Raw genomic sequence first — 24,285 nt, 5'->3', positions numbered from 1 at the left:
CTACCACATAGCTTGTGCTAAGGATTAAAGGAAATAAACTATCCAAACCCCTTAGAAGAGTGCCTGGCACATACTTAAAGCCCTGTAGGTGTGTTACCTTTTAATATAATTAAGGGTCATCATTATTGTTCTCCAGTACACACTGATGGAGCACCTACTATGTGCCAGGCACCCTGCCAGGGCACCCAGTGGTGGACGAGTTCGCCTGGCTATTGTGCTCACAAGAACTCCCATTCCAGTGGGAGACAGATAAGGAAAAAAAGTCCACATATACTTACAACTTTGTCCCAAGTGCTAAGAAGGGATCCAGCAGGCAGGATGTGGGAAGGGAAGGGGAGAGGCACTCTTAGGTAACAGTGTCCCTCAGGCCTCTCTGAGGAGGAACCGCTGAAGCTGAGAGCTGACAGGTGAGGTGAGAGGTGAGAGGGCTGGGAACAGAGTTCTGGGGTGGGAACAGCATGTGTGAAGACCCTGAAGTGGATGAGTGGAGTCTGAGGATGGGGGCTGCAAGAGCAGGGTCCTGCTGGCCCAGGGGCTGGAGTGAGGGAGGAGTCTGGAGGCCTTTGCTGGGATGCAGCCCATCTCTGCCACTTTCTTGCTGAGTGATGTTGGGCAAGTTGCTTCCCCTCCCCAGGCCACCACTTACATATCTGCCAGCGGAACCTGCTTCATCAGGTGCCGGCAGGAGCAAATGTGATAATGTAGGTAAAGCCCCCTTAGCCTGTGCTAGATCCCAAGTGGTAGTTTTCATGATGATAAGTCCAACATCCTAACTATAGTGCATTAGAGGTATTCTGGGGGGAGCCTTCTCCATAGGGGGGCATTACCTTATTCATCTGGCCGGTCCCCAGCACTTGGCATGGTGCCTAGTATACAGCAGGTATCCAGTAAATGCCCATCGTTTTTTCTTTCCACATCTCCAACTCCTCTTGGGACCTTCTAGAAACTGGGCCCAGGATGTTCAGTTCTTACCTGTAGGAAAGAGTGGGTGGCAGTGTTTTATAAATCATTTTTAGTGCAGTATTTCTCAGAGTGAGTTTGGCCAACAGCTGCCCCAGCATCACCAAGGCTGCTTGGGAAATGCAGGTTTCCAGGCCCCGCCCTGGACCCATTCGGCCCAGGCATCTGCATATTTAACAGACTCCCTGGTCTTGTTTCTGCCCATGGAAGTTCGAGAAGTACTAAGCCTGGGTCTGCATAGTAGTTGTGTCAACAAAGTTTGTCCTTGCTTATATCTGTTTTTTTAATAATAAATATATATTATATATAAATATAGAACATATATAAATACTTTAAAATATTTCTAAAATATATACTAGTTAGGTATAACTTGCTTATATATAATTATATATTAAATATATTACTCATTTAAATATATCATTATATAATAGTTTTTAAGGGAGAGGCCTGCAGATACCAGACCCACTTTCTTGGGTCCCTTCATAAGAAGGCTCTTTGTTCTCTAACACTTTGCATTGTTCTCTGGGCGAGGCTGCTGCACACCCCCCCCCGGCTCCCCCCCAGGGTGCTGTCTGCTGTCTGCTCTGGCTGGGCCCACATCACGAAGAGAGCCCCAGGGGAGGGGGCATTGCATCCCCCACACTGAGACCTTGTCATCACCCCTGCCTGACTTTCAGGTCCACCCCGAGAATGAAGAGTGGACTTGTTTTGAGCAGTCTGCCTCGCTTGACATCCGGTCCTTCTTTGGCTTTGAAAGTGCCTTGGAGAAGATTGCCATGAAGCAGTACACAGCCAACGTCAAGAGGGTAAGGGGTGGGCTCCTGTGTCAGTCACAAGGAGGAAGGTACACAAAACCCACTCTGCCACCTGACAACCCAAGTGACATGGGGCAAGATCAATCCTTAACCTTCCTTGGCTTCAGTCTTCTCATCCACAGAATGGGTATCCTCATAATGACCATAACACACAAGATAATGAGTGGAAACCACCTGGCCCATAATGGAGGTACCATAATCATTACCTTGAGGGTCCCTGATGTTTGGGGCTTGTGTAGTGAACTCTGGACAAAGGAAGGGCTTTCTGTGGGGCTTTGTCCTGGTTAAAATGGTTGCTGTGTAAAGATCTCAGACCCATCACTGAGGAGAGAAGCCTTTTCCTGTAATTCATTTTAATGATATATTTTATCCAACGTGTTATCCATAGAAAACTTATTAATGAACTATTTTACATTTTTTTGTTCTGTACAACTCTTGGAAATCCAGTTTGTATTTGACACTCACAGCACTTCTCCATTCGGACCGGCCACATTTCAACTGCTCAATAGCCACATGTCAGGGCTGGGACTGCAGCCAGGTGGGGTGACGCCCAGGCTGACGTGCTTACCCCTGCACTCCTGCCCTGGTGCTCATGTGCCGCTGATCTCTCTGGCTTCCAGGGGAAGGAGGTGATTGAGCATTACCTGAACGAGCTCATCTCCCAGGGCACCTCTCACATTCCCCGGTGGACGCCTGCCCCCGTCCGAGAGGAGGACGCCCGCTCTCAGGCTGGCCCAAGGGATCCTGGCTCCCTGGAGGCTGACAGGCCCGGCAGCGTCCCAGGCCCTGCTCCTGAGACAGTCCTTACAGAAGGTAGGTCCCTCGGGCGGAGGCCAGCTGGCCGGGTCTGTGCCCTTGGCCCCCCCCAGCCACCCAGTCCCCCGAAGCCTGCTTAGGGTTTGCTCACTCTGTGGGGAAAGAATTGCTTCGGGTCCCCTTGGGAACAGGTCTGGGACTTGGAATGACTCAGCTTCCTCTCTTTCCTGCTGCTTCACCCTCTCTTCCTTCTGACCCAAGAGCCAGAACTGATTTATTTCTAAATCAGGAATTGACCTGATCTGGTGCCTCAGGGCTGCCCTTTTCTCTGTGTGGGTTTTTTTTTTTTTTTTTTTTACTATTTTTAATTATATGAGTAATGCATGATGATGAAAAATTCAAATTTCTCGGAAGATGTAAATTAGGAAGTAAGACTCCTTTCTTCTCCCTCGAGGCCCTAATAGTTTTGTGTTTGTATTTCCTGAAACTATCTAGGCATATATATATATATATATACACATATATATATATATATATATATATGTGTGTGTGTGTGTGTGTATATATATATTTATATACACACACACGTATATACAGGTATGCATATGTGTATAACTTACGTTGAATCAATGAGAGCATATTATACGTCCTACTGGATGTTTTGATTATTTTCACTTCCTAATGTTGCTTGAACAGCTTTCTGTATCATTGCTTCTGTCTCAGCACTTTGCAGTATTTCATGGTGTGGTTGTACCATAACTTGCTAATAAACATTTATTGATTATTGATTATTTTTAGTTAACTTAGCTAATCTTCTATTGATGGACATTTAGGTTTCTGGGTTTTTTTTATTTTAATTTTTCCCCATTTAAAAAATATAGTATATCTTTCTAATTAAGGTTGTTTTTATATTTGTATGAGCATATACATAGCATACATTTTTTTTAAGATTTTATTTATTTGACAGAGAGAGCGAGAGAGCACAAGCAGGGACATCAGTAGAGGGAGAGGGAGAAGCAGGCTCCCTGCCAAACAGGGAGCTCGATGTGGGGCTCAATCCCAGGACCCTGGGATCATGACCTGAGCTGAAGGCAGATGCTCAACCATCTGAGCCACCCAGGCGCCCTGTAGCATAAAATTTTTTAAGTTGAACTGTTGGGTCAAAGGTTATATGCAGCTGAAATTTTGGCAGATTTACCAATTAGGCATGCAAAGAGGTTGTACTAGTCGATGTTCCCTCCAAAAGTGCATAGCTATGTCTATTCCTCATTTCACTCCGGCTCCCCACGAGACTATTCAATGTTTTAAACAGAGGTGCCTGGGTGGCTCGGTTGGTTAAGCATCTGCCTTTGACTCAGGTCATGATCCCGGGGTCCTGGGATCAAGCCCTGAGTTGGGCTCCCTGCTCAGTGGGGAGTCTGCTTCTCCCTCTCTCTTTGTCTCTCTCCCCAACCCCCTTTGCCCCGCTTGTGCACTCTCTCTCTCTCAAATAAATAAAAATATTTTTTAAAAAATGAACTGAAAGCAAAAAGTGACCACTGGTAGATGAATGGAGCCAAATACTATTTTCTTGTGCTTAGTGACTCTGTGTTGCTTTTTTGCAAATCTCTGTTCTTGTACTTTATTTTCCTATTTGCCCATTGATTTCTCACTGGTTTGTAAGAGCTCTTTGTACTGAAGGCAATTAGCCCTTTGTCATATTTTAGACTTTTGTTGACATGGGAAATGTCCACAATATAATGTTAAAATTAAAAAAAAAGAACCCTAGGACACAAAACTACACATATCCCATGAATTCAGTTTCAAACATATGCTTGTGCTCACGATGATTCGGTCTTTCCTTTGGGGCCACTGAAGTGTAGGGCATAGGCCATGTAACCAATAATACATCTGGGGCAGTGTTTAAGAACAGAATTCATTCATTCAACAAATATTTATTCTGTACCAACTGTATATGCACTAGTTGGCTGCCGGGGTATGTGCACTCTTAAAATATTTTATAAAAATTAAAACTTCTGCCCCTTCTTGTGCATATTGTCCAGTGGTCATGCCCTGTGCCCTCCTCATTTTGCACCAGGCTTTTCCTTCCTTGTCCATCTGTGCTGTCCACCGGCAGGGCTGGTGCTCGGGATGGCTGGCGAGAGGCAGAGTCATGCCCCTTCCACCCTGCCCTGAATCACTGAGCCTTTGTGCTCAGGAGAAAGGGGCCTTCACAGCCGCATAGAGGCCGGAAGGATGCTGGTATCTCCTGCCTCCCTTGTGCTTTCTCCCTCATCCTCTCCACGCCCCCTTCCCATCTCCAGCATCTCCACTTCGGACCACTCTGAGGCTCCCCTCCCCCACCGCGAGCATCTCTCCTGCCTCTGTTTACCCAGATGCCTACTGACCTCCAGCCCTGGACTTTTTTTGTTTTAGAGGGAACCACTGGGGCCTGCTGCTGACTGTGCACACATTCAATTTGTTTTCTTACTGTGCACACAGAGAACGAGCTGTGCCCATGGGGGCTGCTCTTTGTGGCCCACCTACCCACCGCTGTGATGCTCACATGCTGAGGTACCTCACCATGCCAGCATCTGCCACCCCAGCAGTTACGAGTGGGCATGGGGACCTCAGGTTGGAGCCCAGCCTCTAAATGTCACACATGCTGACCCCAAACAGCTCAATCGTGCAGCTGGATGGGACTGAACCCTGGGAATGATCCGTGCAGCTCCCAGGCTGTATTTTGGGGTCAAGGCTCTGTCTACAAAAAGCCTCAAACCCACAAGGGGGCTGGGAGGCAGGAAGGCAGGAAAGCAAAAGGAACTGTATCTACAGACCATCTCTTTTATGCTGGGTGCACCGCATGCCTTCACTTGCTACTTAACCTCTCTTGGCCTCAGTTTTGTCTTCCGAGAAGTTGGGACAGTGTGCCCGCCTCACAGGGGTGTTGGAACAGTTCACTGAGATGATGCTTGACTAGAAACAATGAGCACATATTGTTAATAATCTTCAGAGGGCAGGACAGCTGCAGGGTCAAAGGACGTGTCACTTGCCACAGTGAGATCCAGGCTGGCCCCACCATGAGTTTTCAGAACCACCTTGGAAATGGGTTGGCAAGACCAGAGGACGTGGAACCCACGTGGCTGTTCTTCGGTGAAAGGGCCACTGTACTCGATGTTTCAGATCCAAGGCGGCCAGTAAGGCGAGCGTTCCAGAAAGGGTAGACCACGTGGAGAAGGGAGTGGCATTGCCTTCTGGTCCTGAACTCCCCCATCTTCTCCTGCAGGGGACAAGCTGGATGCAGACTACATTGAGAGGTACCTGGGCCATCTCACGCCCGTGCAGGAGAGCTGCCTGATCCAGCTTCGGCACTGGCTGCAGGAGACCCACAAAGGCAAGGTGGGTGCAGAGCTGGGGTCTACCAGGGCATGTTCAATGACAGCTACTCACTTCAGGCACTGGGGGAGGACAGGCCAGGTAAATACGCTGGAAACTTATATTTTGCCTTTCTTTTTTCTTTTTTAATTTCACTTCAATTTAATTAATATATACTGTATTATTAGTTTCCGAGGTAGAATTCGGTGACTCATCAGTTGCATACAACAGCCAGTGCTCATTATTTTAAGCGCCCTCCTTAATGCCCATCACCCAATTATCCCATCCCCCCACCCACCTCCCCTGTTTTGCCTTCTTTTTGTTATGTATTGTCTCATGCATCTATAACGCATGCTGTGCATACCACTGACCGCTGACATTTGAGGCTGGACAGTTCTTTACGGGCTGGGGCTGTCCTGCGCCCGGCATGGGTGCTGAGCAGCGTCCTGGCCTCCATCAGCAGATGCTAGGAGCTCTTCTCCCCAAGTTGTAAGAACCAAAAATGGCTCCAGACACTAAGCCCCATCACATGAATGTCCATCGTGCATGTAGGTCCCAAGCATGGACTTGACCTTCAGCTTTGTTGACTAAGACTTTGAGCCCTCCCTTCCTTTCCGTCCTCTCCCCACGCTGGGGTTGGGGGCAGACAAGGGAGTTACTTTCACGTTGGGCTGTGCTTTAACCTGTCTGCCCCTGTTTTCTCATCTGTGAAAGGGGGATAATGCTGGCATATGCCATCTGGACTGAATTACAAGGGACAATGCACGTGAAGTGTCTAGAGTCGTGTGTCTGGTTCAGGATGAGCACTGATGGAAGGGGAGCTTTCGCTGGGGCTGAATTTCCCCTGCCTGTTGATACCTGCCTGAGGGAAGGAAGGAGAGCTGGCAGGTTCTTAGCTTGTCACCTCGGCATATTAGTTAGACTCTGAGTTCTGTGTGGTAGGAATGCAGCTTGAGTCGAGGCAAAAAATAAGGAGAGGAGTACTTATTGGCTCACATAACTGTTGAGTGGGGTGTATTAATTTTCTAGGGCTGCTGAAAGAAAATGCTACAAACTGAGTGGCTCAAAACAACAGAAACTTAGTCTCACAGTTCCAGAGGCCAGAAGTCTGAAGTCAAGGTGTGGGCAGGTTGGGTACTTCTGAAGGCTCTCAGGGAAGATCTGTGCCAAGCCTCCTCCCTCCTGGCTTCTGGCGGCTGCCACCAATCCTTGGCTTGTAGAAGCGGCGCTCCAGTCTCTGCCTCCATCATCATCTCGTGGGCTTCATCTCCCTGTGTGTCCTGTGTCCGTGTCCCAATTCCCCTCCTGGAGTAGGGCCCACCTACTCCAGTGTGACCTCATTTTAGCTAATTATATCAGTATAGACTCATTTACAAATAAGGTACCATGCTAAGGTTTTGGGTGGACAAGCATTTTGAAGGGATATCATTCAGCCTCGCACGGGGGCCATGCAACCTGTCTCGAACCAGGACTCACATGCGGCCAGGACCCCTGAGCTCTTGTATCTGTTTACTTCTGCTTCATCCCCGTCAGACTTACTTTCCTGTTGAGCTTGGAGCTGTGGCTGCCCATGGCTTGCAGGCTCACCTTTGCCACTGCAGAGAAAGGAGTTCATGACCCGTTCTTCTGATTTAAATTGCCCACGTGCTCTGATTGGGTTGTGCCACCCCTGAGGCCATGGGAGTGGAGTGCTGATTGGCAACACCAGCTAAAACCAGGATTGGTGCTGGGGAGTGGGGAAGAAAAGCAGCTCCCCCAAAGAAAAGAGGTACATGGAGGAACGTCAGGCAGCCAGAACTCACAGATTTTCCCCACAGCCCACCCCTAGACTATGTCATGGTTAAGCGTACGGTCCTTTTCCCAGCTAAGTATTTTGCAGATAAGGCAGGAAACTCATTCTCCATAATTTTGTCCACTGGGTTAGGAATACCATTCCACGGGCTTTCTCCTTCTTTCCTCAGATTCCCAAAGATGAGCACATCCTCCGGTTCCTGCGGGCTCGTGACTTCCACCTGGACAAGGCCCGGGAGATGCTGTGCCAGTCCTTGAGCTGGAGAAAGCAGCACCAGGTGGATCTCCTCCTTCAGACGTGGCGACCCCCTGCCCTCCTGGAGGAATTCTATGCAGGGGGCTGGCACTACCAGGACATAGGTGTGTCCCTTTACCTACGTAATGCAGAGCATACACTTTGGTCACTGCCAAAGGTGCTTTGAAGGCCACTCTTCATGTTGGCATCTTATTATTTTTCCTTTTGACTCTTCTGGACACCTGGATATGCCCTTGGGGTTCACCCAGCCATGAGGAAAGTAGGGCCGGAATCGACATTTGGGCTCGAAGCAACATTTCTCACTCAGTGGCAGCGTTAGCCCAGCCTTGCTTCTGATCTTTGGGACCCCACACATGATGGCTACATGAGTACGCATTAGTGCCCTGAGGCTGCCATAGCAAATCACCACAAACTGGGTGGCTTAAGGCCATAGAGATGTGTCTTCTCATCGCTCTGGAGGCAGAAGCCCAAACTCAAGGTGTGGGCAGGGCCATGTTCCCTGCAACGTCTCTAGGGGAGCATCTCTCCCTGCATCCTCCAGCTCCTGGGGGCTCCAGGCGTTCCGTGGCTTGTGGTCATGTCACCCCAATCTCTGCCTGTCTTTACATGACTTCCCTCTGGGTGTCTCTCTGTGTCCTCTCCTCTTCTTACAAAGACACCAGGTCATTGGATTTAGGGGCCACCCTGATCCAGTAGGATTTTATCTGGAGGTCCTTCACTAATTCCATCTGCAGTCTATTTCCAAATAAGGTCACATTCAGAGGTTCTGGGTGCACGTGAATTTTTGGAGGACACTAGTTAACCCACAACGAATAACTTCTCTCGGTTTCTTAAGCAGCCCCTGACGCCAGTGCCCATTATGCTTTTCAATGCCCTTTATGTAAAAACTCATATATACTGATTAGGGTGAGTGCTTGACTCTCCTGAAGAACCGGTTGGAGCACATTAATAACAGTCAATCCTCATTATTCATGGATTCCATATTTGTGAATTTGCCCACTCACCAAAATTTATTTGTAACCCCCAAATCAATACTGGGGGTGCTCTGCGGTCAGTTATGACCATGGGCAGAGTGGCAAAAAAATCAGTTGTCTGACCTGCGTGTCCCCAGGATGTCCTTCTGCTCTTGCTTCGGCTCTCATATTGTTAACAAGAGTCCTTTTTAAAGTCCACCTCATACTACTTTTTTTTTTTTTTTTGCAATTTTGTGCCGTGTGTGTGTGTGTGTGTGTGTGTGTGTGTGTGTGATTTTTGCTGTTTAAAACAGCCCCCAGGCAAAGTGCACAAGTGCTGGCTAGTGTTCTGGAGCACAAGCAGGCTGCGATGTGCCTCACAGAGAAAATGTGTGTGTGATAAACTTCGTCCAGGTTTGAGTGTGGTGCTGCTGGCCGTGAGTTTGATGTTGATGAATCAACAACATAGCCCCCAAAAAGTGCCTTAATGACATGGCCTCTAAGGCTAGTGCACCTGAATTCAAGAAATTCAGGACAAGGTTACGTATCGACCAGTTAACAAAAATGTTATGTCTAGAGGTTCCCAGGGACCTCACCCCATAGTTTTCGGGGAAGTGATGCTTCACTGTTCCCTAAGTCAGTGTTCAAGGTGACTTTAGAAAACATCACTACCATGATAACAAGAATTGAGTGTATTCGTATTTACTTCCTTATTTTTCCTATTCACTTTGGTTTTCCTATTCACTTAAAGCTAAGAATCAACATTTTCCACTCTCTCCATATTCCTTCCTTACATGGTTTGTCCCTCCTTTTTAAAAAACCTTTAAAATAAGTGTTTAATTTTAGGACAGGTTTTCAGAAAAGTTGCTGAGGTCATAGAGAGAGTTGCCGCATCCCCTCACCCAGTTTCCTGTATGATGTAAATCCGTCTCTTTGACACTTGGACACTTTGCTTCTTCCACCATAACTAGTGTCAACCCCTCTTGGGAGCAGGCAGAGCGTTTGCAAATAAATGGACAGGAGGGGCAGGCTGAGTCACAGCCTGGCACAGCCTTCTCTGAGGAGAAGTTTGGGCCTGCCTTCTCACCAGCACCCCTGAAATAATGTCCCTTCTCTTTGCTCGGCCTGCCTCGCCTACAAAGACGGCCGCCCCCTCTATATCCTGCGCCTGGGCCACATGGACACCAAAGGTTTGATGAAGGCCGTGGGGGAGGAGGCGCTGCTGAAGCACGTGAGTCGGGGTCCCCACTCCCTGGATCCTGGGGTTGCCTGTGGGTGGAGCAGCCAAGTGAACGTTTGCCAGCACATTCTCTACTTTCCAGGTTCTTTCCGTCAACGAGGAAGGACAGAAGAGATGTGAAGGGAACACAAAGCAGTTTGGCCGTCCCATCAGGCAAGAACCCCTGCCAGGAGCAAATTCCCCCAAAATAGTAAAAACAGCAAAGGTTCATTGGGCATAGATGCTGGGCCAGGAAGCATGCTAGGTACTTTACAGAAATGTCCTCTCTTAATTCTTACAACTATCCTGTGAGGCAGGGACTGTTATAGTCCCTGTTCTTTGTGGAGGGGGAAACTGAGGCTCAGAGGGGCAATGCTCATCCAAGATTGTTGCTAAGTGGGTAAGTGGCAGAGCTGAGATTTGAACCTGGTCCTGTCTGCTTTGGGCTCAAGGACATGAACCCCTGTGCCACATCACCCCCTGGACCTTGCTTTGTGAGGCCAGCTCTGCCCGCCCTCAAGTGCCACCTTGACTCTGTCTCCCAGGCAGGGGTCACGGCACATCCAGTAAACCCCGTCCCTCTCTGACTTCCCCAAATTCCTCTGCCTGAACTCAGTTTCCCACATGACTACTTACAGTGGCAATGAACCTTTCTGAACTGTAGCTTGCTCATCTGTAACGTGGGAATAATATCACCAGTCCCAGCGTTTCTTTATGCATCATCAAAAACAACGACCGTTGAGGGATAACGCAAATGCATGTGGAACACTCACTCTGCAGCAGGTGCTCTCCGAAGCACCTGATTTGTGTTGCCCTTATTACAGCCCGGGGGAAGGGGCAGGCAGCACCTGCCACTGTGGCTTTTTATCCTGAAGTAGCCTGATTTTGGGGAAAATTAAGTCCCTTTGTTGTTTGGGGCTTTCCTGAGGAGACATACATTGGTTGGGGTGGGGAACTGCTCAGTCAGGGTTCTGATCAGAAGTGGAATTCACCTGAGATGGCTCAGATGACAGGGTGTCACGAGGGACTCCTTGCAGTGGTGTGGGCTGGATGAAGGGAACAAAGGCAGGATGGAGAGGCTCCTGAGAACTAGCTGCTGCAGTAAAACAGTCATTTCCCTAATGAGTTAGTACCAATGAAATGGAGGCCCAGAGAGGTTAAGGAACTTGGCCAAGGCCACACAGCAGACGGCAAAGCTGGGATTTGAATCCGGGCTCTGGAGCATGTGCTCTTAGCAGTCAGCACCTTTTCAACAATTGGTAGCAATAACTGGCTTTTACTGCGTGCGTGCTATGGCCTGTCCCTGCAGAAAGCTTTACACATACCATCTCATTTAATCCTAACAACCGCTTGAGATGGGGACTCTTACTGTCACTGCCACTGTCTTGATGAGGAAGTTGCCCACATCACACAGCTCTCAGGGGTGGAGGTGACACCTGAATTCAGGTGCCTAGCCTCAGAGGTCTGAACCTCCTCACCACATGGCCTCCCCAGCCGAGGGTCAGGGGTGATAGGATCCACGAGAGTGTCCTGCCCCTCTACTCCCAGCCCTGCCTTCCTGAGCCTTTCCATCCATTCCTGTCTGCCAGCCCCCGAGGCCCCCTGAGGGTGTCAGGGGTCCTGGGAGGTGGCAGAGCAAGGTGGAGTGAGCAGTGCATGTTTTCTGAAGCTCCTGGACCTGCCTGGTGGACCTGGAGGGTCTCAACATGCGTCACCTATGGCGACCGGGGGTGAAGGCCCTGCTGCGGATGATTGAGGTGGTGGAGGACAATTACCCCGAGACCCTGGGCCGGCTGCTCATCGTGCGAGCCCCTCGTGTCTTCCCTGTGCTCTGGACGCTGGTGAGAGCGGGCGCCTGGGCCAGGCCCCTGCCCAGTGGAGACGGCTGAGAAGGGAGGGGGGGTTTCCTCGGCCTGTTTGTTCCGTGTCGTTTCTTCTAAGCCACAGCTTTATTGAGATAGAACTCATTTACCTTAAGGTTCACTCTCTCAAAGTGAAGAATTTGGTCGTTTTTAGTAGATTCACAGAGCTGTGCAACCATCCCACCATCTAGTTCCAGAACATGATCAGCACCCCAAAAGGAAGCCCCGTAGCCATCAGCAGCCCCCATCCTCCCCGCTCCCCAGCTCCTGGCAGCCGTCAATCTATTTTCTGTCTCTATGGATTTGCCTATTTGAGATATTTCATGTAAGTGGGATCATACGAGGCTTTTTGCATCTGATTACTCTCATGGAGTGTAATGATTTCAGATCCATCCATGGTGTAGCACAGATCAGTACTTCATTCCTTTATATATCTGAATACGATTCCACTGTATGGATAGACCATGATTTATGTATCTGTTGTCCTGCTTTGTCGATACTAGAGTCACACTCAGGACTGTACAGTGTTCCCGGGGCTCCTGGGAGTCGGCTCCGAGGAGTGTTGGGATCCTGTGCTGCAGGGATTTTAAAACTTTTTGCCCAAGACCCAGAGTAAGAAATACACGTTATGTTGCAACCCAACACATACACACACGTGCGTGCTCACACACACACACGCACACACTGAAACAGATCCACAAGTGATGGTCACCTTAACTCCATACCCCTCTTCGCTCTTCTATTTCATTCCATTAAAAATAGGCTAGTCACAATGTGCTGAATCAATCTCACGACCATGAGCAGGTTAGGTTGTCCCTGGCAGTTAAAAATCACTGCCCTGGGGCCTTGCTACTGGTCCACAGGCCCCTCTGAGGATTCAGTGCCCCCAGAAAACCAGAGAACTGCTGCTATAAATTGAGGTTCAATCAGGATAGACATTTGAGAGTTAAGTGGGTTCAGTGTTTCACTAAGCACTTACTATGTGCCAGACACCTTCCAGGCGCTGGGGATTAGGAGTAAACAAGCCAGCCACTGTGTCTCCCCACCCCTGTCCTGGGCCAGAGAGAGATAAAGCAGACAACCCCACACAAGCAAACGCTTCATATTTCCCTGTGACAAGGGTGTGAGGACAGTCAGGTTCTTGAAGAGGCTAAGTCAGGCAGCAGGTGACGCAGGGGGGTAATTTAGACTGGAAGTGAACTGAGGAAGGTCCCTCAGAGAAGGTGACTTGTGGCTGAGACCCTAGGAAGGAGCAGGAGTCATGCAGGGAAGGGTGGGGAGGAAGGATGGGCCAGGCAACCCACACAGCATGGGCAAAAGCCTAGAGGCAGGATTGTACTTGATGCTTTTGAGAAACTGAAAACCCAGTCCAGAATGGTTGGAGCAAAAAGGAGCAAAAGGGCCGATGGCCCTGGCAGAGGCTGGGAAAATGCTCAGGGACCAGTGTCTGCCAAGTCCAGGCTGTGGTGAAGGTGGGACTTTGTCCTGGGGCAGTAGGGAGCCATGGAGGATTGTCAGCAGGAGAGGATGTGAGCAGACTTCTGGGGCAGAACGTTCTCTGGCTCCTGTGGCTACTTCAAGGTTCTGTTGGGGCTGGACTTGGGAGCAGGAGCTGCAGGAAGGACAGGCAGGACCTGCTCCTGAAGCTTTTTATCTTTAAATATCCCGATCTTTGTGAAAATGAAGTTCCTTTGCTATTTGGAAACTTCTAAGAAGCTGTATATTGGGTGGCGGTGGGAGCCAGTCATTTAGGGTTTTGGCCAGAAGTGGGATTCACCCCAGTGGCTTGATGGGGATGTAACATGAAAGAACTCCTTGCAGAGGTATGGGCAGGATGGAGAGGCCCCAGGGGCTAGCCATTGCAGTGACCCCTGACCACCCCCGGGGGTTGGAGGGACAAGCGGAGGGGATGACATTGTTACCGAGCCCCATGAGAGCTGGAACGGGGTGGGACTGGGGGTGTCCAGGGGCACTGAGGTGGGAGGGACTGGGGGAAGAAGTACCCTGGCCTCTTTCTCTGTTTCCACCTCCCATCTCCTGCTGCTACCCCCCACCCCCCACCCAGTAGCCACACCAGATGGAAGCCAGTGGCACGGAGCCAGGCTGCCGAGGCCCGCAGGTGACCGCTTCCCGGGGTGGAGGCTGAAGGACAGTGACCACACAGGTGGGATTCCCAGTTCCCTGTTGATCCTTTGCCTGTGGCATTCCTCATTGAATTGGCTCGTGCCCTGACAATATCAAGTCCTTCCTTCCCGCCCCAACTATGTATTGAGTCAGCTACCACACCAGCACTGGGTGAGGGTGCTGTGAAAAACAATGGATCAACAAGCAGCTTAGCGTTCAGGGTTGAAATACTTTCCATCTGGGGTAAACCAAACAGGATCCATACAGTGGAATATTATTCAACCATAGAAAGGAACAAAGTAGTGACCCAGGCTACGATGTGGATGAACGTGGAAACCATGATGCTGAGTGAGAGAAGCCAGACACAAAAGGCCACGTATCACGTGATTCCATGTCTATGAAGGGTCCAGAACAGGCAAATTCATAGAGACAGAAAGCAGATCGGTGGTAGCCAGGGGCTGGGCGAGGGGCACGGCGAGGGACTGCTGATGTGTATGAATGTGTAAAAGGAATGGGGTTCCTTCTGGGGTGATGAGAAAGTCTTAGAATTATGGGAAAGTTGTAGTTATACATCATAGTAAATGAACTAAAACCCACTGACCTGTTCACTTTATTTTTTTTTTTTTAAGATTTTATTTATTCGACAGAGATAGAGACAGCCAGAGAGAGAGGGAACACAAGCAGGGGGAGTGGGAGAGGAAGAAGCAGGCTCACAGCGGAAGAGCCTGATGTGGGGCTCGATCCCACAACACCGGGATCAGGCCCTGAGCCGAAGGCAGACGCTTAACCGCTGTGCCACCCAGGTGCCCCTGACCTGTTCACTTTAAAATGATTAGTTCTGGGCATCTGGCCAGCTCAATCAGAAGAGTATGCGATGTTGGGGCACCTGGGTGAGCATCTGACTTCGGCTCAGGTCATGATCCCGGGGTCCTGGGATTGAGCCCTGTGTCAGGCTCCCTGCTCATCGGGGAGTCTGCTTCTCCTTCTCCCTCTGTTGCTGCCCTCCTCCAGTCATTGAGTGGGCTCTCTCTTTCTCAAATAAATAAATAAAATCTTAAAAAAAAAAAAAAAGAACAGAAGACCATGTGAGGCTTGATCTCAGGATCATGAATTCAAAACCCACACTGGGTATAGAGATTACTTAAATTAATAAAAAATTAAACAATAATAAAATGCTTAATTCTTTATGAATTACATCTCAATATAAAACAAACAAAAACACCATGCCATCTTGTCTCCTCTCCCTCACTTCAGATCAGCCCCTTCATCAATGAGAACACCAGGCAGAAGTTCCTCATCTATAGTGGCAGCAATTACCAGGGCCCCGGAGGTCTTGTGGATTACCTGGATAAAGAAGTGATCCCCGACTTCCTCGGGGGAGAGTGTGTGGTGAGTGTGTGGCTGCAGGCCCTGGGCTGTGGCCTTGGAAGGAGCCAGAGATTGCTGGGGCAGGGCTGCAGAGGCCCAAGGAGGCTGGAGTGGGGCCCTCCACTCTGTGTGTGAGGTGCTGGGAGCTGGAGAGGTCATGCTTTCTCTTTTGGGGGACAGGGCTTGTTTTCGAAGCTGCCCCAAAGTGAGGTGCATCCTCTCCAAAGGAAGGGCCTTACTTTGGTTCTTTCAAACATAGTGATCCAGATGGAAGTTTCTGGAAGCCCAGAGACCAGGCCAGTCAAAGGTTTACCTTGGTATTTCCCATTCAGTATGTTGCTAGGTAGCAGTCAGAGTTTACCTGCTGACTTTGCGCCCTCTGCTGTCGGGAGAGGTGACTCAAACATCCCAGTGGTCTGGACTCTGGAGCTGGTGTATCCAAAGGTACACCAAGGGTATTCCCAACCCACAGCCCCATAGAGTGGGAAGATCGGCCAAGGGGAGGGAGACACAGACCCCTTCTACTGCCTCCCCCTGGGGGTGAGATGACACAGGAAGGGGTGACCCTGGGTCACGACGGTCTTATCTCACCTGGCTGTGGGAGGGCAGGCCCCTCTCTCTTCTCTAACAGAATACCAAACTCCGAGCTTACGTGATTTCTGAGTAAAAAAAAGGCATTTCCTAGGAATTCTGCCACGCTTGCCCATTTTCTCCACTTGTTGAGATACGTATGCAAGATTTATGTTTAGCAAATGGGCCTGTAAGACCAGCATGGTAATAAGAGACAAGAGCCTGGGGGGCCTGATAAACATGGGTTTGTGCCCAGGCTCAGCCACTTTCTGCTGTGTGATCTCAGGCAAGTGGCCTGACCTCTCTGAGCTTCCATCTTCCTCCTCTGTGAAACGGAAAGAATAACAGCTCCTACTGCATTGTGGTTCTGGAGAGTAAATGAGGTCATGGAAGCCCTGTACCCTACTCCCTAAGGACTTGCTGTGACAAGTGCAGTTTCAGGGTGCATGGAGCACCCTTCTGTGGGTCAGCCAGGCCTGCCACTTTTGTCTTTGTCCCCCAGTGTAATGTCCCTGAAGGAGGGCTGGTCCCCAAGTCCCTCTATCTGACGGAAGAGGAACAGGAGCACACGGACCAGCTGCGGCAGTGGAGAGAGACCTACCAGTCGGCCAGCGTGCTCCGAGGGGCCCCCCACGAGGTGCTGGGACCTGGCCTGGGAGGGCCCACTGGGCTGGGGTGCTGTCTTAGGCCAGGGTCCCCTGAAGCAGAGCCTGAGACCAGGGTTCTTGTGCCAGCGATTTGTTGAGGGTGAGCTCGAGGGAGAAACCTATAAGGAGGTGGGACAGGGTGGGTGTGGGGATGGATGTAAGCACAGGGGCGATGTAGCCGAGTCTTGCCCAGCCTGATCCAAGGGGAGCACTGGGCTGTGCAGAGCATGACAGATGGACAAGCCTTTTGTACTCTCGCATCCATCCTTGGCTGTGGGTCACCCACCCCATGACAGGGTGGGACCTCCCAGCCATTTCAGACACAGGCAGGTCCATTTGCCCAGAGCAGTTCTTAGACAGTGGAGGCTGGGGGCCTCAGCAGCCCATCCTCCCCACAGCGGGGACTGGAGACCCAGGTAGGTACCCCACAGCTGCTACTGCAGCTGACCTCCCCATCCCACCTCCCCACTCCCAGTGGGGTCCCCGACCCGACTCTCAGACTATCCCCTCCTCCCCTCGACCCATGCAGGTTGTGGTGGAGATTCTGGAGGGGGAGTCAGTCATCACCTGGGACTTTGACATCCTGAGAGGGGACGTGGTGTTCAGCCTGTACCACAGCAAGCAGATGCCCAAGCCTGGCCCCCAGGAGCCCGGGGCCAGGGCTGGCGGGCAGCTGACAGACAAAGGCTGGGTCCTAGGTGTGGATTATAGCCGTGTGGAAGCCCCTCTTGTCTGCCGGGAAGGGGAGAGCATCCAGGTTTGAACTCCTTTGTTCATTTATTCATTCATCATACAGGATTGAGTGTTCGCTGTGTGCCAGGGTTCTGGCCCTTGACCTCGGAGACCCTGTAGGACAGTCAGGGAGAAAGAACCGGGCAGATCTAGGACTCTGGGGACCCCAGGACCCCAGCCTCAGAATCCCCTGGGACTCTTGTCAAAGATGCAGACTGCCAGGCCCCATGCCAGGGGCGTAACTCAGAACCCCTGGGCACGAGGCCTGGACTCTGCATCCCTCACCCTCTCCCAGTGATTTCTGATGTGTTAATTTCAGAACCTATGCAGCAGAGACGCTCTAAGTCTGGGGACAGAACTCAGATGCGTTTTGCAACATGAACCCTCCTGCTACTCACATGCTCCTCGAGGCCAGTGCTCGCAAGTCTTAGATCCCCAGCTCTACTCACTCACTCACACTGCACAGACTCCAGGGAGCATGGCGGATCTCACCCAGGGTCCCTGAGCAGCAGGCTGTCTTGCACCTCACACACCAGCACCCCTAGCCCTCCCTGAAGTTGCTCTTATTACAACACCTCCATGCTCACTGTCCAGGCCCTCCACTAATTCTAACCAACCTGCCAGCTCCCTGCCAGATCCCTCCTGGGGCAACAGAATAAAAGCCCAACAAAATCCAGGCATTTCACCAACTGCACCTGTTCTCCTGCAACCACAGCCGCTTCCCAGGCCTCCACTTCCACCAGATCAGAGGGAGGCTCTCGGCGCCCACAGATACGGGGCTAATGGCAGAAGGGTCAAGGAGGACTTTGGGAGGCCCTGCGAGGAAGACTTGCTGGTGCATTGGTTTGGCAAGGGGCTCCTGTCTGTCGCCAGGCGGACCACAGCCTCAGGCAGGGCTGCTGTGTTTCAGGGCTCCCATGTGACTCGGTGGCCTGGCATTTACTTGCTCCAGTGGCAAATGCACAGCCCCCCTGGCAATGTGGCCTGCAGCCTCCCAGGTGTAGAGGACGTCCTGACGGCCCTGCACAGCCCTGGCCCCAAGTGCAAACTCCTCTACTACTACGAGGTGCTGGCGTCTGAGGACTTCAGGTAGGAGCTGAAGTAGGGAGCCTGGGCAGGAAGGGCCCCCTACTGCCCTCCAGGCCACGCCCATAGCACTTCTGAGGCCCCTTCCTTCTGGGCGGGAGGACACTGGATTCATCTCCCCTACTTGCCTTTGAGCTTATCCAAGGGTGGAGCCCCAGCGCTGTTATGGTTAAAATTCTCCAGTGGTTCAGCACCTGCGTGAGCAGTTGGATCCAACACTATGTCCAAATGCTGCGTTAGCTACAGAACCTCCCCTTCAAAAGAAATTCTGGACAGAAGCCTAACATACCAGATCAATGGCTGGGAGCCCAAAGCCCTCCTATTTGGACCTCCTCTCACTCCTAGAAACCCATAAAACAGGGTTGGACTGTTCTAGAATATTCTAGAATAGTGTCTCACAGACCCCTCTCCCCAAATGTTGCTTTCGGAGAGGCAGGAAGTGTAGTGGTTAAGGGACCTCAAGCACTTCCTGGTGGCTGTGAGACCTCAGGCAAGTCACTTAAGGTGTCTGAGCCTCCACCGCCCCATCTGTTAAACGCGGACTGCTGAAGCCCTTACATCATGGGGTTGTCATCAGAAAGAAATGGTTGGGGGAAGCCTGCCCTTCACTGAGACATACAGTAAGCACTTGATAGCAAAAATGAAGCAGAGGGTGAGGAGATGGAGCAGATGGTTTCTTCAAGGCTTTACATTTTATCTTTTAAAAACAAATGCAATTTTGCATCCTGCTTCATGACATATCTGTGGTAGTTTCCTTTTTTTTTTTTTTAAGTAGGCTCCACACCCAGTGTGGAGACCAACATGGGGCTTGAACTCACAACCCTGAGATCCAGATCTGAGCTGAGATTCAGAGTCGGACACTTAACCAACTGAGCCACCAAGAGCCCCTGTTAGTTTCCTTCTAAAAATGATGCTTTATATTCTTTATATTCAATGCCCTCCTGGGTGTTGCCTCTGTATCCATATGCCAGGGGGAGCTCCAAGTCCCCTAAGGGCACAAGTAGGCCCGTGTGAGAGATACTGGGCCAGTCCCTTACTCCAAAGACAGCCCCACAGCACGGGAGGGCTGGTGATTTCCTCTTTGGGAAACAGCTTGTTTTGCCCACTGGGCACCAGTGCAGGGAACAGACACCGTAGACACCAGCATCTGGGGCTGCTGCCTCTAGGAGGGCAGGTGGAGGCTGAAGGGTGGGCCAGAAACTGCTTGCCAGCCTGTCGGGTCTGGTCCGTGTGGGGGAACCTTGCTGCTCTGACCTTCAACAGCTCACAGAGAACCAGTTCAAGGGCCAGTTCCTGGCTGTCCTCAGTAGGCAGGGGTTGGGCTGGGCCCTGGGGAACCAGACACACAGGGTCCCCCATCCCGCGATCACACCTGTACAAAATTATGATCAGCAGTGGATGCCGCGACAGTATTCCAGCCTGGGGTCCTTGCCCAAGGTCACAGAGCCAGGAGGTGCCAGAGGTCTCAGCAGTTGTCAGAGCACAGGACACGGGGCCTGGCACAGGGTATGGGGGAGGTACCTGGGAAGTGACACTGGAGTTGGACCTAGGTGGGCTGCACACACATCACCTGGAGGGGGGTGGGGGGCTGTTCTCAGAAAGCAGACTGTGGCTCTGGTGCAGCGGAAACTCTTCAGCTCTAACGAGCTGCAGGAGGCTGCCGTGCCGGTCCCCACACCACACTTCCAGTAGCCAGACCCTAAAGCTGCACTGGCCAGCCAGGTAGCTACTAGCCACATGGAGCAATTTAAACTTAGTTATTACAGCTAAATAAAAGTAAAAAATCAATTCCTCAGCCGCACAAGCCACAGTTTGAGTGCCCAGTAGCCCCACGTGGCTGATGGCTGCCACACTAGATAGCACAAAGGTGGAATGCACCCGTCATCACAGAAGGTTCTCCTGGCAAAGTTAACAGGCGGGAGAGACCGGCACAGGTTCCAAGACAGGGGAGGAGAGTTTCAGAGAAGCTCAAAGGAGGCTACAGGGGTGGGGTGGGGTGAGGCTAGAGATAGGACCAGGGACTGCCCAGTTTGTGGGGCACCCTCTGGGCCAGGCTAGGTCCCCAGCTCAAGGAAGCCCCTGAATGGTGTGTGGCAGGCTGGGATCGTGGGGGTGGGGCAGGAAAATGGGTGGAGCCTGCTTTCTCACGGTAACTTCACTTGCTTTTCCCTCTGTACTTGCCCTCTGTGCCTGGGGTGGTTACCAGCCTTGTGGAAAGAGCCCTGGGGCCTCATTTGCAGCATCACCAGCTTTTCCACTGCTGTATGTGGGCCCCAGGGCTGTGTCACCACCAGAAGGTAATGTGCGTGCGACGCCCTTCCTCTCCAGGGGCTCCATGTCCAGCCTGGAATCCTGCACCAGCGGCTTCTCCCAGCTCAGCGCCACCACCTCCTCCTCTTCTGGCCAGTCCCACAGCAGCCCCCTGGTCTCCAGATAGCTGGGACTGAGCCCTGTGGGGCAGCCTGCTTGCCTCCCACGTCTGCAAGTGTCCATGGGGTCTGGGACCAGGTGGGCTGCAGCCCTGGGTCTGGACACTGACTAAATTGGGGCATCTGGAGCCAATGGCAATGATCAGCTCATGCACTCTCGAGGATGCAAGGACAGAATGATCTCCTTTGAGCTTCATGTAAGGAAAAGCCAAGGAGTGGGTGGGCCACCTTTGGGTTGGCCTGGTCTGGGAGCTCAGGGATGTCATCAGGCTCAGCATCCCCTCTCCACCTCTGGCTCTGCTTTCCCTGGGGTAGCCTCCTCAGGTGCCCTCCCCACTCAGGGGACCCCATCACCATTAGGCTCCCTCCCTTCCCCCAGCTCAGCTTCGGAAGAAAACCTCTCTCCCTCAAAGTTCCACGCAAGCTCCCAGAATGGAGTCTAATCAGCCTGCCAGGGTCCCACGCTGGTCCCTGAACCAATCACAGTTTCCAGGGGAAGAGAGAACACTGATTGTCCGATCTGGACCAATCACCATAGGGGGATGGGGTTTCAGTGATTGGTCCACCTGGACCACATGCCTGTTCCTGAAGCCAACCACCTGGCTTGAAAAGCCTAAGGAGTTTGCCTCTAGGAATACCGGGGTACCCCACAAGAAGAGGGAAAGAACACTGGGTTGGCAGAAATGACCGTTTTCACATCTGATTCCATAACGATGCCCTGTGTTCCAAGACATGCATGGTGCGCAATTATATGAGTTACAGGCTCCACTTTCTGTGGGGAGCAGCCCACCTGGACCTGAAATCCATTCTCCCAGCACTTGCCTAGGAAGTCAACCTGACCACCACTGACTTGAGGAGGGTGGAGAGGCCCAGGCAAGTGATGAAGTGGTTCTGGCTGTCTTTAAACTCCTCTGGAGGTCCTGTCCCCCCCTGCCCCTTGGAGCTGTTTAATTATGACTTTTTTGGTTGTAAGTCACAGAGACCTACAGAGACAGTAACCAGTCATCATCACATGCAAGTGGCTAGTCCAGGAGTCCTTGCTTCAGGTAAGGCTAGATCCAGGATCTCTACATGGCATCAGGACCCCCCTGTGGGGAGGAGGAGGTTGTGACTTTGTTGTGTCTGCCCTAGGGCAAATCTTACCCCTGGAACCGGCCTCAATAATGACAGAGTTCCTGCATAGGAAAGTTTTGGGGCTTGAGGACACTTCTCCTTTCCTTTCCTGGGCTTCCAAAAAAGGCAGCAAGGCAGAGGTTACTAACTGGCAGCCTGCAGACTGATCTGACTTTTGTTTTTTGCCTATAGAGGGATTTAAAAGTTGGGGCATTTCACACAGAAATCAGGCTGTCCTGCTTCCCTTAGGCATTTGGGACTGCTGGCAAAATGGACCATTACTGCCATGTAAAGGCAATACCACTGTGCCCCTTCATAGGGCCACCCCAGTTCTCACCCCTCTATCAACCTGGTCCATGTCACTCACTCCCATTATCTGCCTGGGAGGGACCTCACGGATATGGCTCAGTCAACAGCTGGGGGGCCAATCTGGGGCCAAATGGCTCAATGGTACTCTTCTCTTGTAGCCGTGCTTACAGCTGGGGGTCATATCTGGTCAACACCCAGTCACTGGGCCTTGCCGGAGGGGTAGGCTTACAACCATGGGGTTCATGCTTCCATGTAGTCTCAGCATGATGGAGCAAGGAGAGCAAGGACTTCCTTGCATACCAACCTCACCCCCAAACCTGGAGCAGAGGGAAGGAGACACCTTCTAAGAGACATCCTTCTCCCTGCAGGGAGGGATTCTCATCCATCACCTTTTGCTCCTTAGGTATAGGAACAAAATCCAAAACCACATCCTGCATGAAGGTGTGTGAGCACATGAGGGAGAGAGGTAGGGGGAGACTGGAGACATTCTCAAAGCTAATATTCCCATGTCACCAGGCATTTAGGTGAGGAATTTGAGATCTTTTCACCAGTCTTTCGATGAGTTTCTAGCCTGTCTCTAAAACCCAGGTGCGCTCTAGAAGCATTCTGGGGTAAGCTGCCCTAACACTCCCCACACATTAGTTGTCTAGGACTAGCACCAGGGAAAGATGAAGAAGCCTTTCCTTGACTTGGGGTTATACTTGGCTTGACAACTGGAACCTGGATCTGCTGTGAACAGTCCAGCCTGGACAAAAGGGATGAGCTTCAGGCCCTCTCAGTTCTCCCCTTGAGAGCTCATTCTTTCTCCGTTGGGAAAACTCCAGCTCAAACTGGCTTACAAAGGGAATTCCCTGGGTTCTCTAACTGGGATGGCTAAGGGCTTGCTTGCTTCAGGTACAGCTGGATCCAGGAGTGCAGTGTCCTCAGGCTCATGTGCTCATCCTCTCAACCTCACCCAGACCTCCTGGCTCTGTGTCTCTTCTCACACTGGTCTCATCCTCTCCTCCACCTGGAGGGAAAGGTGGCTGCCAGCAGCCCCAAGCCTACAACCACAGGGCTCACAATCTCTAAGGTTGAGAGAATTCTCCATCTCAGATCCCACAGAAGGTCTGACTGGCCCTGTTTGAGTTGAGCGCTCGCTCCTACAGATGTACTGGCCAAGGGGCTGTGGGTCCTGTGATTGCCATTTCCTCCAGAAGCAACGGTGGGATAGGAGAGAGCAGATCACCCCAGGACAAGGGAAGCTCGGACACAGAAGCAGCAGGCAGCCATGGTGGCATCTGCTGCAGTCCACCCCCCCTTGCTGGAGGTCTCTGGGGTCCAAGCTGGAGCTTTATCAATCAATAGGTCTTTCCTGACTTTGGGAGGCATGAGATTAAAAATCCAAGGAAGGGCTGCCAAGTTCCTGGCTTCTGTATTTCCCTAGACCCCAGGGTTGGAAGCTCCTTGGCTTGGTTTCTTTCTCCCTCTTGCTCATGAACCTGTTGTGACCAGGACATAAACAACCCACTAGCAAAAGGATCCTGCCTACACACTGTGTTTAGGAGCTTACGTCTTAAAATTTAGATGGGGCAGGGTTTAAACCCCAGCCACCTTTTCACTAGCTGTGTAACTTCCAGCAGGTGACTTAACTCCCTTGTGCCTCAGTTTCCTCATCTGTAAAATGGGGATGTGCCTACCTCATTCACTGGGTTGTCGTGGGACAAGTGAGAGCAGCTATAGAGTCCACAACCCCAGTGCCCAGCACAAAGAAAGCACATGATAAATGTCAGAGGTGATCCTGATGATTTAAGGCTTCTCAACCAAACACTCCAGACTCCTTCCTAAGGATGCCTGCCTGTCACTGTTTCTCCTGGGACAGAAGGCTCAGCACCACGTACATATGGAGGAAAGTGGGTAGCAGGATATAACTTCCCTCTTACCTTCCCATTTAGAAACTGC

At 51.3% G+C, this 24,285-nt stretch overlaps 1 protein-coding gene across 3 annotated transcripts in view; it reads left to right on the top strand.

Annotated features, from left to right (window-relative positions):
* SEC14L5 (SEC14 like lipid binding 5) overlaps positions 1-24,285 on the top strand; it is a 44,312-nt gene that overhangs the window by 14,587 nt on the left and 5,440 nt on the right. Inside the window, exons 5-16 of one of the 3 annotated variants that reach the window (XM_045783889.2) lie at positions 1,638-1,766; positions 2,396-2,588; positions 5,797-5,909; positions 7,847-8,036; positions 10,028-10,116; positions 10,208-10,278; positions 11,774-11,945; positions 15,345-15,479; positions 16,531-16,665; positions 17,205-17,432; positions 18,318-18,496; positions 20,822-20,957. In XM_045783889.2, the coding sequence (XP_045639845.2) occupies positions 1,638-1,766; positions 2,396-2,588; positions 5,797-5,909; positions 7,847-8,036; positions 10,028-10,116; positions 10,208-10,278; positions 11,774-11,945; positions 15,345-15,479; positions 16,531-16,665; positions 17,205-17,432; positions 18,318-18,496; positions 20,822-20,930 (1,743 nt within the window). In that variant the 3' untranslated portion in view covers positions 20,931-20,957. Of the gene's footprint in view, positions 1-1,637; positions 1,767-2,395; positions 2,589-5,796; positions 5,910-7,846; positions 8,037-10,027; positions 10,117-10,207; positions 10,279-11,773; positions 11,946-15,344; positions 15,480-16,530; positions 16,666-17,204; positions 17,433-18,317; positions 18,497-20,821; positions 20,958-24,285 lie in introns of those variants that run through there. The other 2 variants (XM_045783890.2, XM_087870696.1) reach the window with 2 other exon arrangements.

The sequence above is a fragment of the Ursus americanus genome, chromosome 2 (assembly GCF_024610735.1).
Source record: "Ursus americanus isolate L20-20 chromosome 2, mUrsAme1.1.p, whole genome shotgun sequence".
Classification (NCBI taxonomy): Eukaryota; Metazoa; Chordata; class Mammalia; order Carnivora; family Ursidae; genus Ursus; species Ursus americanus.
The sequence above is the reverse complement of the archived record's forward strand: the minus strand, read 5'-3'. Positions and strand labels throughout refer to the sequence as shown.